We start from the raw sequence: 15,070 nt of genomic DNA, 5'->3' as shown, positions 1-15,070 counted from the left end.
GAGCCAGGAGTTTGAGCAGGGTTACAAACTCACACTAGCCCTGCTGCTGCTGCTGCTGCTGCGCCCAGTCCTGGGGTTCAGAGCTCCCCTCAATGAAGTCTAGTGTTATTAATATTGAAATGATCAGGAGCCAGGAGTTTGAGCAGGGTTACAAACTCACACTAGCCCTGCTGCTGCTGCACCCAGTCCTGGGGTTCAGAGCTCCCCTCAATGAAGTCTAGTATTATTAATATTGAAATGATCAGGAGCCAGGAGTTTGAGCAGGGTTAGAAACTCACACTAGCCCTGCTGCTGCTGCTGCTGCACCCAGTCCTGGGGTTCAGAGCTCCCCTCAATGAAGTCTAGTATTATTAATATTGAAATGATCAGGAGCCAGGAGTTTGAGCAGGGTTACAAACTCACACTAGCCCTGCTGCTGCTGCTGCACCCAGTCCTGGGGTTCAGAGCTCCCCTCAATGAAGTCTAGTGTTATTAATATTGAAATGATCAGGAGCCAGGAGTTTGAGCAGGGTTAGAAACTCACACTAGCCCTGCTGCTGCTGCTGCTGCTGCACCCAGTCCTGGGGTTCAGAGCTCCCCTCAATGAAGTCTAGTGTTATTAATATTGAAATGATCAGGAGCCAGGAGTTTGAGCAGGGTTACAAACTCACACTAGCCCTGCTGCTGCTGCTGCTGCTGCACCCAGTCCTGGGGTTCAGAGCTCCCCTCAATGAAGTCTAGTGTTATTAATATTGAAATGATCAGGAGCCAGGAGTTTGAGCAGGGTTAGAAACTCACACTAGCCCTGCTGCTGCTGCTGCTGCTGCACCCAGTCCTGGGGTTCAGAGCTCCCCTCAATGAAGTCTAGTGTTATTAATATTGAAATGATCAGGAGCCAGGAGTTTGAGCAGGGTTACAAACTCACACTAGCCCTGCTGCTGCTGCTGCTGCTGCACCTAGTCCTGGGGTTCAGAGCTCTCCTCAATGAAGTCTAGTGTTTTTAATATTGAAATGATCAGGAGCCAGGAGTTTGAGCAGGGTTACAAACTCACACTAGCCCTGCTGCTGCTGCTGCACCCAGTCCTGGGGTTCAGAGCTCCCCTCGATGAAGTCTGTTATTATTATTAATATTGAAATGATCAGGAGCCAGGAGTTTGAGCAGGGTTACAAACTCACACTAGCCCTGCTGCTGCTGCTGCTGCTGCTGCACCCAGTCCAGGGGTTCAGAGCTCCCCTCAATGAAGTCTAGTGTTATTAATATTGAAATGATCAGGAGCCAGGAGTTTGAGCAGGGTTAGAAACTCACACTAGCCCTGCTGCTGCTGCTGCTGCACCCAGTCCTGGGGTTCAGAGCTCCCCTCAATGAAGTCTAGTGTTATTAATATTGAAATGATCAGGAGCCAGGAGTTTGAGCAGGGTTACAAACTCACACTAGCCCTGCTGCTGCTGCTGCTGCACCCAGTCCTGGGGTTCAGAGCTCCCCTCAGTGAAGTCTAGTATTATTAATATTGAAATGATCAGGAGCCAGGAGTTTGAGCAGGGTTACAAACTCACACTAGCCCTGCTGCTGCTGCTGCTGCTGCTGCACCCAGTCCAGGGGTTCAGAGCTCCCCTCAATGAAGTCTAGTGTTATTAATATTGAAATGATCAGGAGCCAGGAGTTTGAGCAGGGTTAGAAACTCACACTAGCCCTGCTGCTGCTGCTGCTGCACCCAGTCCTGGGGTTCAGAGCTCCCCTCAATGAAGTCTAGTATTATTAATATTGAAATGATCAGGAGCCAGGAGTTTGAGCAGGGTTACAAACTCACACTAGCCCTGCTGCTGCTGCTGCTGCTGCACCCAGTCCAGGGGTTCAGAGCTCCCCTCAATGAAGTCTAGTGTTATTAATATTGAAATGATCAGGAGCCAGGAGTTTGAGCAGGGTTAGAAACTCACACTAGCCCTGCTGCTGCTGCTGCACCCAGTCCTGGGGTTCAGAGCTCCCCTCAATGAAGTCTAGTGTTATTAATATTGAAATGATCAGGAGCCAGGAGTTTGAGCAGGGTTACAAACTCACACTAGCCCTGCTGCTGCTGCACCCAGTCCTGGGGTTCAGAGCTCCCCTCAATGAAGTCTAGTGTTATTAATATTGAAATGATCAGGAGCCAGGAGTTTGAGCAGGGGTACAAACTCACACACTTGCCCAAGTATAGGTAGCACAAGTATAGGGCAGCTACAATGGGGTGAGGCTGGTAGAATGGGACCACAGTGTGCTAACTATACCCTCAATGATCTTCAATGGCAGACAGACAGACAGCGGCACTGCAATGGCTCTGTATTACACTGACCACTAGCGAAGCGTTCCCTGTGAAGAATTCCTTGAACACGTCCGAAAGAAACCTGGAGAGTTTCAGGAGAGAAGATGGAGAGGTCTTCTTCATCATCATCATCATCATCAGATTCTGCAAGAAAAAATCAACCAATCCCCATCAAGAATGAATCCTTAATATGTATATCTTATTATTATTATTATTATTATTATTATTATTATTATTATTATTATTATTATTATTATTATTAATGAGTTGTTCAGTGGAGGCTTTTTCTCCAAAGCTGCTTCCAGAGACTAGGGGGGTGAACTCTGCATCATCAACAACTGCTGCTGCTGCTGCTGCAGAGTCACTTCCAATAGGAGCTCGTTTGTTTGACGTCTCATCCGAAGGACGGAGCACAAGGAGGTGAAGCGACTCGCTCAGGGTCACACGCGCACACACACGCACGCACGCACGCACGCACACACACACACACACACACACACAGGGAGTCTGGCTGCTGCAGAGTCACTTCCAATAGGAGCTCGTTTGTTTTACGTCTCATCCGAAGGACGGAGCACAAGGAGGTGAAGCGACTCGCTCAGGGTCACACACACACACACGCACACACACACACACACACGCACACACACACACACACACACACACACACGCACACACACACACACACACACACACACACACACACACACACAGACACAGAGTCAGTGGCTGAGCTGGGATTTGAACCTCCTGGTATCGAGACCCCCTTTCTCTAACTGCTGGACCAGCAAGCCCAGCTTACAATATGAAATGTGGTTTGCTATTTTCTGGTGTTGAAATGTATTAATTCAACCTTTGATATATACGTTCTGTTTTCAAAGAGGGGTCCTGAGAAGAGGGGGAAGGTGAAGAGAAATAACACGATACAGGAAAAAAAAAAAAAAAACAACAACGATCATATAAAAACAGTAATACAAAATAAGAGACTTTTAAAAAAAAAAAGCATAGTTAGTTATTAGTGTAATTTCTTCAAGTTGAGGACAGACAGACAGACAGACAGACAGAGTGGGTTCAAACTGGGCATTTCATAATGGGGGGGGGTTGGTATTTAAAAAAAAAAATGTCAGAGACCACATTACCTAACGGTGTGAACTTTATCGGACTGTTTGTGCTCTGAAAAAACAAAAAGAAACACAGATATATCAGTTCATATCTCTGCTTGACTCTGTCTCTATATCAGTTCATATCTCTGCTTGACTCTGTCTCTATATCAGTTCATATCTCTGCTTGACTCTGTCTCTATATCAGTTCATATCTCTGCTTGACTGTCTCTATATCAGTTCATATGTCTGCTTGACTGTCTCTATATCAGTTCATGTCTGCTTGACTCTGTCTCTATATCAGTTCATATCTCTGCTTGACTCTGTCTCTATATCAGTTCATATCTCTGCTTGACTCTGTCTCTATATCAGTTCATATCTCTGCTTGACTCTGTCTCTATATCAGTTCATGTCTCTGCTTGACTCTGTCTATATCAGTTCATATCTCTGCTTGACTCTGTCTCTATATCAGTTCATATCTCTGCTTGACTGTCTCTATATCAGTTCATATGTCTGCTTGACTCTGTCTCTATATCAGATCATATCTCTACTTGACTCTGTCTCTATATCAGTTCATATCTCTGCTTGACTCTGTCTCTATCAGTTCATATCTCTGCTTGACTCTGTCTCTATATCAGTTCATATCTCTGCTTGACTCTGTCTCTATATCAGTTCATGTCTCTGCTTGACTCTGTCTATATCAGTTCATATCTCTGCTTGACTCTGTCTCTATATCAGTTCATATCTCTGCTTGACTCTGTCTCTATATCAGTTCATATCTCTGCTTGACTCTGTCTCTATATCAGTTCATATCTCTGCTTGACTGTCTCTATCAGTTCGTATCTCTGCTTGACTCTGTCTCTATATCAGTTCATGTCTGCTTGACTCTGTCTCTATATCAGTTCATATCTCTGCTTGACTCTGTCTCTCTATCAGTTCATATCTCTGCTTGACTCTGTCTCTATATCAGTTCATATCTCTGCTTGACTCTGTCTCTATATCAGTTCATATCTCTGCTTGACTCTGTCTCTAAATCAGTTAATATGTCTGCTTGATCCTGTCTCATATTTATTGTACAGAGTCTAGTTTTTATAATACTAGACTTACTTCATCACTTGCTTCAGGTAGATTTCTCTTCAGGGGTGTCTGAGATTTAGCTCGTCCCTCCTGTTAAAAAAAAAAAAAGATATATTTGTACGATTTTATTATTTATTTATTATTATTATTAGTTTATTTAGCAGACGCCTTTATCCAAGGCGACTTACAGAGACTAGGGTGTGTGAACTATGCATCAGCTGCAGAGTCACTTACAACTACGTCTCACCCGAAAGACGGAGCACAAGGAGGTGAAGTGACTTGCTCAGGGTCACACAATGAGTCAGTGGCTGAGGTGGGGATTTGAACCGGGGACCTCCTGGTTACAAGCCCTTTTCTTTAACCACTGGACCACACAGCCTCCTAGCCTGGGTTAGCCTCTTAGCCGATGCCCTTATCCAGGGCGACTTACAATTGTTACAAGATATCACATTATTTTTTACATACAATTCCCCATTTATACAGTTGGGTTTTTACTGGAGCAATCTAGGTAAAGTACCTTGCTCAAGGGTACAGCAGCAGTGCCCCCCACCTGGGATTGAACCCACGACCCTCCGGTCAAGAGTCCAGAGCCCCTGACCGCTACTCCACACTGCTGCCCTTTTTACCCAGAAAACGTTATTTTTTTATTTGTGTTTAAATCTTCACGTACCCCAGTTGCTGTGCCTGGTTTTCTCCTTTTAAGGGGTGGAGATGTAAGGTGACCCCCCTGTAATAGAACACACAAGAGTCTTTCAAAATCACTGATTCATTACTGCCCCCTGCTGGGGCGGGGGATATAGTGCAGGCGATGGTACATACGCAGTGTCACGACAGGCTTATAAAAAAATGTGTCCCACAGTAAAAGCACAGCAAAGTGTAACAAAGCACAGAGAGGTGTGGTAAAGCATAGGGAAGCATTGTAAAGCACAGAGAGGTCTGGTAAAGCATAGGGAAGCATTGTAAAGCACAGAGAGGTCTGGTAAAGCATAGGGAAGCATTGTAAAGCACAGAGAGGTCTGGTAAAGCATAGGGAAGCATTGTAAAGCACAGAGAGGTCTGGTAAATCATAGGGAAGCATTGTAAAGCACAGAGAGGTCTGGTAAAGCATAGGGAAGCATTGTAAAGCACAGAGAGGTCTGGTAAAGCATAGGGAAGCATTGTAAAGCACAGAGAGGTCTGGTAAAGCATAGGGAAGCATTGTAAAGCACAGAGAGGTCTGGTAAAGCATAGGGAAGCATTGTAAAGCACAGAGGGGTCTGGTAAAGCATAGAGAAGCATTGTAAAGCACAGAGAGGTGTGGTAAAGCATAGGGAAGCATTGTAAAGCACAGAGAGGTCTGGTAAAGCATAGGGAAGCATTGTAAAGCACAGAGAGGTCTGGTAAAGCATAGGGAAGCATTGTAAAGCACAGAGAGGTCTGGTAAAGCATAGGGAAGCATTGTAAAGCACAGAGAGGTCTGGTAAAGCATAGGGAAGCATTGTAAAGCACAGAGAGGTCTGGTAAAGCATAGGGAAGCATTGTAAAGCACAGAGAGGTCTGGTAAAGCATAGGGAAGCATTGTAAAGCACAGAGAGGTCTGGTAAGCACTGTTCCCTATCTTACCTCAAACAGTTTGCTCAGTGGGGTGCGGTTGCAGTAGATGCTTTTTTTCCAATTTTTGCTGCTCCCCCGTCCCGCCAACTCCTCAAATTCTGAGGGGCTGAACCATCGACCCTCGACTGACACACAGGGCTCCCCTAAAACACAGCAATACATAGCGCTAGACCCAGATATTGATGCGATCCAGCCCCCTGAAATGTCTTTATAATATACAGCGCTAGACCCTGATATTGATGAGATCCAGCCCTCTGAAATGTCTTTATAATATACAGCGCTAGACCCTGATATTGATGCGATCCAGCCCTCTGAAATGTCTTTATAATATACAGCGCTAGACCCTGATATTGATGCGATCCAGCCCTCTGAAATGTCTTTATAATATACAGCGCTAGACCCTGATATTGATGCGATCCAGCCCTCTGAAATGTCTTTATAATATACAGCACTAGACCCTGATATTGATGCGATCCAGCCCTCTGAAATGTCTTTATAATATACAGCGCTAGACCCTGATATTGATGCGATCCAGCCCTCTGAAATGTCTTTATAATATACAGCGCTAGACCCTGATATTGATGCGATCCAGCCCTCTGAAATGTCTTTATAATATACAGCACTAGACCCTGATATTGATGCGATCCAGCCCTCTGAAATGTCTTTATAATATACAGCGCTAGACCCTGATATTGATGCGATCCAGCCCTCTGAAATGTCTTTATAATATACAGCGCTAGACCCTAATATTGATGCGATCCAGCCCTCTGAAATGTCTTTATAATATACAGCGCTAGACCCTGATATTGATGCGATCCAGCCCTCTGAAATGTCTTTATAATATACAGCGCTAGACCCTGATATCGATGCGATCCAGCCCTCTGAAATGTCTTTATAATATACAGCACTAGACCCTGATATCGATGCGATCCAGCCCTCTGAAATGTCTTTATAATATACAGCGCTAGACCCTGATATTGATGCGATCCAGCCCTCTGAAATGTCTTTATAATATACAGCACTAGACCCTGATATTGATGCGATCCAGCCCTCTGAAATGTCTTTATAATATACAGCGCTAGACCCTGATATCGATGCGATCCAGCCCTCTGAAATGTCTTTATAATATACAGCGCTAGACCCTGATATTGATGCGATCCAGCCCTCTGAAATGTCTTTATAATATACAGCGCTAGACCCTGATATCGATGCGATCCAGCCCTCTGAAATGTCTTTATAATATACAGCACTAGACCCTGATATCGATGCGATCCAGCCCTCTGAAATGTCTTTATAATATACAGCGCTAGACCCTGATATTGATGCGATCCAGCCCTCTGAAATGTCTTTATAATATACAGCGCTAGACCCTGATATTGAGCAGTACTCTGCCGTCACCTTTGCTCAGTCTCTCCCTGTGCAGGCTGCCTTGCTTCTGTCCGCAGGTGACCGGAAGGGTGGTTCTGTAAAGGGGGAAGGTCCAAATGGGCTGTTTGTCCTCCTTCGACCCGCCCTGCGAAAACGAACCTGAAATAAAAACAAAACAGAACCACTGATTGCCTTCTTCAGAGCTGGGAATCAGACTCCCCGTCGGAGTGGGTGGGGCTAACTGCCGGACAGCCTTCCCTCCTACCAATCAGAACCTGAGATGGCAGCTCTGCCAGCCCCGCCCACTCTCTCTGTTTGGATAGAGTGGGCGGGGCTAGCTGGAAAGGCTGTCACATGATCTCAATGGAACGGGGAATTCAGCGCTGGCATTTAAGAGTCAAAAGAGGAGCGCAAAACCCAAATTAGTCAAGTTTAGCCTTATATATGTTGTACATAGCCTTCTCAAGGGCGCATGTTGGCTACAGTGGCCCCTACTGGCCAGGAGGGATTAACACAGGCACCTGCTTTTATATATATATATTTTACCGTAAGTGGGTTTGGCAGGTTTCGGTCTCTTCCCCGGTCCGGTCCGACCCCGGTTCTGTGCAGAGGTGCCCGGAGATTGAGTGGTACTGCTGGGTCCGGTCCTGGAAGAACCCGCCCTGTCGTTCTCAGCACCGCTGGGTCCTTCCAAAACAAACAGGGTGAGTGAAATCAAACAGAGAGAGTTATTTACTTCTTAGCAGACGCCCTTATCCAGGGCGACTTACAGTTGTTATAAGATATCACATTATTTTTACATACAATTCCCCATTTATACAGTTGGGTTTTTACTGGAGCAATCTAGGTAAAGTACCTTGCTCAAGGGTACAGCAGCAGTGTCCCCCACCTGGGATTGAACCTACGACCCTCCGGTCAAGAGTCCAGAGCTCTGACCGCTACTCCACACTGCTGCCCGAGTTCAGAGCAGGTGTGTCGAACTCAGATCCTGCACAGCCTTCTGGCTTTCGCTCCACCAGGGCTCAACATTTTAAAACGGGTCTGATTATTATCTGATTAATTGGACAAATTTAAAACAGTCCTCTCCCAGGCTTAAAACGTTTTACAGGCAGTCTGCCTTGAATCAAGTGCGTTTTTGAAACTGTAAAATTACCTTGAAATAAAAATTAACTAACATCTCCAACTGAACACATAATTAGCTCAATAATGGTAACTGAGAGGCTAAGTTGAAACCTGAAGACCCTGCGACCCTCGAGGGCTGGAGTTTGACACCCCTGGTTTAGTACAGCGACCCCTACTGGCCAGGAGGGATTACAACAGGCACCTGCTTTTATATATATATATATATATATATATATATTTTACCGCTAGTGGGTTTGGCAGGTTTCGGTCTCTTTCCCGGTCCGGTCCGACCCCGGTTCTGTGCAGAGGTGCCCGGAGATTGAGCGGTACTGCCGGGTCCGGTCTTGGAAGAACCCGCCCTGTCGTTCTCAGCACCGCTGGGTCCTTCCAAAACAAACAGGGCGAGTGAAATCAAACAGGGTGGCTCGCAGAAACGCCCAGCACAGAGAGTTAGTATTATTTATTACTTAGCAGACGCCCTTATCCAGGGCGACTTACAATTGTTACAAGATATCACATTATTTTTACATACAATTCCCCATTTATACAGTTGGGTTTTTACTGGAGCAATCTAGGTAAAGTACCTTCCTCAAGGGTACAGCAGCAGTGTCCCCCCCACCTGGGATTGAACCCACGTCCCTCCGGTCAAGAGTCCAGAGCCCCTGACCGCTACTCCACACTGCTGCCCGAGTTCAGAGCAGGGTTGTCGAACTCAGATCCTGCACAGCCTTCTGGCTTTCGCTCCACCCGGGCTCAACATTTTAAAACGATTCTGATTATTATTTGATTAATTGGACAAATTTAAAACACTCCTCTCCCAGGCTTAAAACGTTTTACAGGCAGTCTGCCTTGAATCAAGTGCGTTTTTGAAACTGTAAAATTACCTTGAAATAAAAATTAACTAACATCTCCAACTGAACACATAATTAGCTCAATAATGATCACTGAGAGGCTAAGTTGAAACCTGAAGACCCTGCGACCCTCAAGGGCTGGAGTTTGACACCCCTGATTTAGTACAGCGACCCCTACTGGCCAGGAGGGATTACAACAGGCACCTAAAAATATATATATATATATATTTTTTTTTTTACCGCTAGTGGGTTTGGCAGGTTTCGGTCTCTTCCCTGGTCCGGTCCGACCCTGGTTCTGTGCAGAGGTGCCCGGAGATTGAGCGGTACTGCCGGGTCCGGTCTTGGAAGAACCCGCCCTGTCGTTCTCAGCACCGCTGGGTCCTTCCAAAACAAACAGGGCGAGTGAAATCAAACAGGGTGGCTCGCAGAAACGCCCAGCACAGAGAGTTAGTATTATTTATTACTTAGCAGACGCCCTTATCCAGGGCGACTTACAATTGTTACAAGATATCACATTATTTTTACATACAATTCCCCATTTATACAGTTGGGTTTTTACTGGAGCAATCTAGGTAAAGTACCTTGCTCAAGGGTACAGCAGCAGTGCCCCCCACCTGGGATTGAACCCACGTCCCTCCGGTCAAGAGTCCAGAGCCCTGACCGCTACTCCACACCGCTGCCCTAAAAGTCATTTTAAAAGTCAGATAGCTTACTTTCCAAAAGGCTGTCTCTCATGAGCTTCAGTGCGGGGTAGGACTGAATCATGTGATCCTGGAAAACGCACTCCCAAAACGGACGGATGAGTTGTGGCTTCTCCTTCTCCATCCATTCAAGGAGGCTGTAGCGAGCTTTCTCTTTTTTTCGTCTGCAAAACTCCTTGAAGAGGAACCAGAAATGAGTTAGAAAAACTCACACTAGCCCTGCTGCTGCTGCTGCTGCTGCACCCAGTCCTGGGGTTCAGAGCTCCCCTCAATGAAGTCTAGTATTATTAATATTGAAATGATCAGGAGCCAAGAGTTTGAGCAGGGTTACAAACTCACACTAGCCCTGCTGCTGCTGCTGCTGCACCCAGTCCTGGCGTTCAGCGCTCCCCTCAATGAAGTCTAGTATTATTATTATTATTAATATTGAAATGATCAGGAGCCAGGAGTTTGAGCAGGGTTACAAACTCACACTAGCCCTGCTGCTGCTGCTGCTGCTGCTGCACCCAGTCCTGGGGTTCAGAGCTCCCCTCAATGAAGTCTAGTATTATTGTAATACAGAACCATTGCAGTGCCGCTGTCTGTCTGTCTGCCATTGAAGATCATTGAGGGTATAGTTAGCACACTGTGGTCCCATTCTACCAGCCTCACCCCATTGTAGCTGCCCTATACTTGTGCTACCATTGCCCCTCAGTGTAATACAGAGCCATTGCAGTGCCGCTGTCTGTCTGTCTGCCATTGAAGATCATTGAGGGTATAGTTATGTCCTCTCACCTGGTATTTCTCTTCTGGGATGACATCGCTGTCTCTCAGTTGGGTGAGGAGCTTGAAAGGATCTCTGATTGAAGCGATCTCGACTTTCTTCAATCGGAAAAACTGCCGCAGTTCATCGTCGGTTTTAAATTGGAGCCGGTTTTCCATGACTGTGTAATCAATTAAGAAAATCATTACTTCATTTTCATATTATTATTAGTAGCGGTAGCATTGAAAATTGACACACGCAGCCTTGTATATGCTTCCCTATGCTTTACCAGACCTCTCTGTTCTTTACAATGCTTCCCTATGCTTTACCAGACCTCTCTGTGCTTTACAATGCTTCCCTATGCTTTACCAGACCTCTCTGTGCTTTACAATGCTTCCCTATGCTTTACCAGACCTCTCTGTGCTTTACAATGCTTCCCTATGCTTTACCAGACCTCTCTGTGCTTTACAATGCTTCCCTATGCTTTACCACACCTCTCTGTGCTTTACAATGCTTCCCTATGCTTTACCAGACCTCTCTGTGCTTTACAATGCTTCCCTATGCTTTACCACACCTCTCTGTGCTTTACAATGCTTCCCTATGCTTTACCAGACCTCTCTGTGCTTTACAATGCTTCCCTATGCTTTACCAGACCTCTCTGTGCTTTACAATGCTCCCCTATGCTTTACCACACCTCTCTGTGCTTTACAATGCTTCCCTATGCTTTACCACACCTCTCTGTGCTTTACAATGCTTCCCTATGCTTTACCAGACCTCTCTGTGCTTTACAATGCTTCCCTATGCTTTACCAGACCTCTCTGTGCTTTACAATGCATCCCTATGCTTTACCAGACCTCTCTGTGCTTTACAATGCATCCCTATGCTTTACCAGACCTCTCTGTGCTTCACAATGCTTCCCTATGCTTTACCAACCTCTCTGTGCTTTACAATGCTTCCCTATGCTTTACCAGACCTCTCTGTGCTTTACAATGCATCCCTATGCTTTACCAGACCTCTCTGTGCTTTACAATGCATCCCTATGCTTTACCAGACCTCTCTGTGCTTCACAATGCTACCCTATGCTTTACCAACCTCTCTGTGCTTTACAATGCTTCCCTATGCTTTACCAGACCTCTCTGTGCTTTACAATGCTTCCCTATGCTTTACCACACCTCTCTGTGCTTTACAATGCTTCCCTATGCTTTACCAGACCTCTCTGTGCTTTACAATGCTTCCCTATGCTTTACCAGACCTCTCTGTGCTTTACAATGCTTCCCTATGCTTTACCAGACCTCTCTGTGCTTTACAATGCTTCCCTATGCTTTACCAGACCTCTCTGTGCTTCACAATGCTTCCCTATGCTTTACCAACCTCTCTGTGTTTTACAATGCTTCCCTATGCTTTACCAGACCTCTCTGTGCTTTACAATGCTTCCCTATGCTTTACCAGACCTCTCTGTGCTTTACAATGCTTCCCTATGCTTTACCAGACCTCTCTGTGCTTTACAATGCTTCCCTATGCTTTACCAGACCTCTCTGTGCTTTACAATGCTTCCCTATGCTTTACCAGACCTCTCTGTGCTTTACAATGCTTCCCTATGCTTTACCACACCTCTCTGTGCTTTACAATGCTTCCCTATGCTTTACCAGACCTCTCTGTGCTTTACAATGCTTCCCTATGCTTTACCACACCTCTCTGTGCTTTACAATGCTTCCCTATGCTTTACCAGACCTCTCTGTGCTTTACAATGCTTCCCTATGCTTTACCAGACCTCTCTGTGCTTTACAATGCTTCCCTATGCTTTACCAGACCTCTCTGTGCTTTACAATGCTTCCCTATGCTTTACCACACCTCTCTGTGCTTTACAATGCTTCCCTATGCTTTACCAGACCTCTCTGTGCTTTACAATGCTTCCCTATGCTTTACCAGACCTCTCTGTACTTTACAATGCTTCCCTATGCTTTACCAGACCTCTCTGTGCTTTACAATGCTTCCCTATGCTTTACCAGACCTCTCTGTGCTTTACAATGCTTCCCTATGCTTTACCAGACCTCTCTGTGCTTTACAATGCTTCCCTATGCTTTACCACACCTCTCTGTGCTTTACAATGCTTCCCTATGCTTTACCAGACCTCTCTGTGCTTTACAATGCTTCCCTATGCTTTACCAGACCTCTCTGTGCTTTACAATGCTTCCCTATGCTTTACCAGACCTCTCTGTGCTTTACAATGCTTCCCTATGCTTTACCAGACCTCTCTGTGCTTTACAATGCTTCCCTATGCTTTACCAGACCTCTCTGTGCTTTACAATGCTTCCCTATGCTTTACCAGACCTCTCTGTGCTTTACAATGCTTCCCTATGCTTTACCAGACCTCTCTGTGCTTTACAATGCTTCCCTATGCTTTACCACACCTCTCTGTGCTTTACAATGCTTCCCTATGCTTTACCACACCTCTCTGTGCTTTACAATGCTTCCCTATGCTTTACCAGACCTCTCTGTGCTTTACAATGCTTCCCTATGCTTTACCAGACCTCTCTGTGCTTTACAATGCTTCCCTATGCTTTACCACACCTCTCTGTGCTTTACAATGCTTCCCTATGCTTTACCAGACCTCTCTGTGCTTTACAATGCTTCCCTATGCTTTACCAGACCTCTCTGTGCTTTACAATGCTTCCCTATGCTTTACCAGACCTCTCTGTGCTTTACAATGCTTCCCTATGCTTTACCAGACCTCTCTGTGCTTTACAATGCTTCCCTATGCTTTACCAGACCTCTCTGTGCTTTACAATGCTTCCCTATGCTTTACCACACCTCTCTGTGCTTTACAATGCTTCCCTATGCTTTACCAGACCTCTCTGTGCTTTACAATGCTTCCCTATGCTTTACCAGACCTCTCTGTGCTTTACAATGCTTCCCTATGCTTTACCAGACCTCTCTGTGCTTTACAATGCTTCCCTATGCTTTACCACACCTCTCTGTGCTTTACAATGCTTCCCTATGCTTTACCAGACCTCTCTGTGCTTTACAATGCTTCCCTGTGTTTTACCAGACCTCTCTGTGCTTTACAATGCTTCCCTATGCTTTACCACACCTCTCTGTGCTTTACAATGCTTCCCTATGCTTTACCAGACCTCTCTGTGCTTCACAATGCTTCCCTATGCTTTACCAGACCTCTCTGTGCTTTACAATGCTTCCCTATGCTTTACCAGACCTCTCTGTGCTTTACAATGCTTGCCTATGCTTTACCAGACCTCTCTGTGCTTTACAATGCTTGTCTATGCTTTACCAGACCTCTCTGTGCTTTACAATGCTTCCCTATGCTTTACCAGACCTCTCTGTGCTTTACAATGCTTGTCTATGCTTTACCAGACCTCTCTGTGCTTTACAATGCTTCCCTATGCTTTACCAGACCTCTCTGTGCTTCACAATGCTTCCATATGCTTTACCAGACCTCTCTGTGCTTTACAATGCTTCCCTATGCTTTACCAGACCTCTCTGTGCTTTACAATGCTTCCCTATGCTTTACCAGACCTCTCTGTGCTTTACAATGCTTCCCTATGCTTTACCACACCTCTCTGTGCTTTACAATGCTTCCCTATGCTTTACCACACCTCTCTGTGCTTTACAATGCTTCCCTATGCTTTACCAGACCTCTCTGTGCTTTACAATGCTTCCCTATGCTTTACCAGACCTCTCTGTGCTTTACAATGCTTCCCTATGCTTTACCAGACCTCTCTGTGCTTTACAATGCTTCCCTATGCTTTACCAGACCTCTCTGTGCTTTACAATGCTTCCCTATGCTTTACCAGACCTCTCTGTGCTTTACAATGCTTCCCTATGCTTTACCACACCTCTCTGTGCTTTACAATGCTTCCCTATGCTTTACCAGACCTCTCTGTGCTTTACAATGCTTCCCTATGCTTTACCAGACCTCTCTGTGCTTTACAATGCTTCCCTATGCTTTACCAGACCTCTCTGTGCTTTACAATGCTTCCCTATGCTTTACCACACCTCTCTGTGCTTTACAATGCTTCCCTATGCTTTACCAGACCTCTCTGTGCTTTACAATGCTTCCCTGTGTTTTACCAGACCTCTCTGTGCTTTACAAGTTTTACCAGACCTCTCTGTGCTTTACAATGCTTCCCTATGCTTTACCACACCTCTCTGTGCTTTACAATGCTTCCCTATGCTTTACCAGACCTCTCTGTGCTTCACAATGCTTCCCTATGCTTTACCAGACCTC

At 45.6% G+C, this 15,070-nt stretch overlaps 1 protein-coding gene across 5 annotated transcripts in view; it reads right to left on the bottom strand.

The window, feature by feature from the left end:
• Window positions 1–15,070, bottom strand: part of LOC131728382 (nuclear body protein SP140-like protein) — a 28,682-nt gene that overhangs the window by 9,106 nt on the left and 4,506 nt on the right. For 3 of the 5 annotated variants that reach the window (XM_059019397.1, XM_059019396.1, XM_059019398.1), the window contains exons 2-12: window positions 10,860–11,008; window positions 10,098–10,260; window positions 9,625–9,765; window positions 8,777–8,917; window positions 7,958–8,098; window positions 7,442–7,570; window positions 6,053–6,186; window positions 5,121–5,177; window positions 4,481–4,540; window positions 3,413–3,446; window positions 2,307–2,420 (exon numbers count right to left, since the gene is read on the bottom strand). In XM_059019397.1, coding sequence (XP_058875380.1) covers window positions 2,307–2,420; window positions 3,413–3,446; window positions 4,481–4,540; window positions 5,121–5,177; window positions 6,053–6,186; window positions 7,442–7,570; window positions 7,958–8,098; window positions 8,777–8,917; window positions 9,625–9,765; window positions 10,098–10,260; window positions 10,860–11,006 — 1,261 coding nt within the window. In that variant the 5' untranslated portion in view covers window positions 11,007–11,008. The remainder of the gene's footprint in view (window positions 1–2,306; window positions 2,421–3,412; window positions 3,447–4,480; window positions 4,541–5,120; window positions 5,178–6,052; window positions 6,187–7,441; window positions 7,571–7,957; window positions 8,099–8,776; window positions 8,918–9,624; window positions 9,766–10,097; window positions 10,261–10,859; window positions 11,009–15,070) is intronic. The other 2 variants (XM_059019400.1, XM_059019399.1) reach the window with 2 other exon arrangements.

This window comes from Acipenser ruthenus, unplaced genomic scaffold (assembly GCF_902713425.1).
Source record: "Acipenser ruthenus unplaced genomic scaffold, fAciRut3.2 maternal haplotype, whole genome shotgun sequence".
NCBI lineage: Eukaryota > Metazoa > Chordata > Actinopteri > Acipenseriformes > Acipenseridae > Acipenser > Acipenser ruthenus.
Note: the sequence above shows the minus strand (reverse complement) of the source record. Positions and strands in the feature narration are given on the sequence as shown.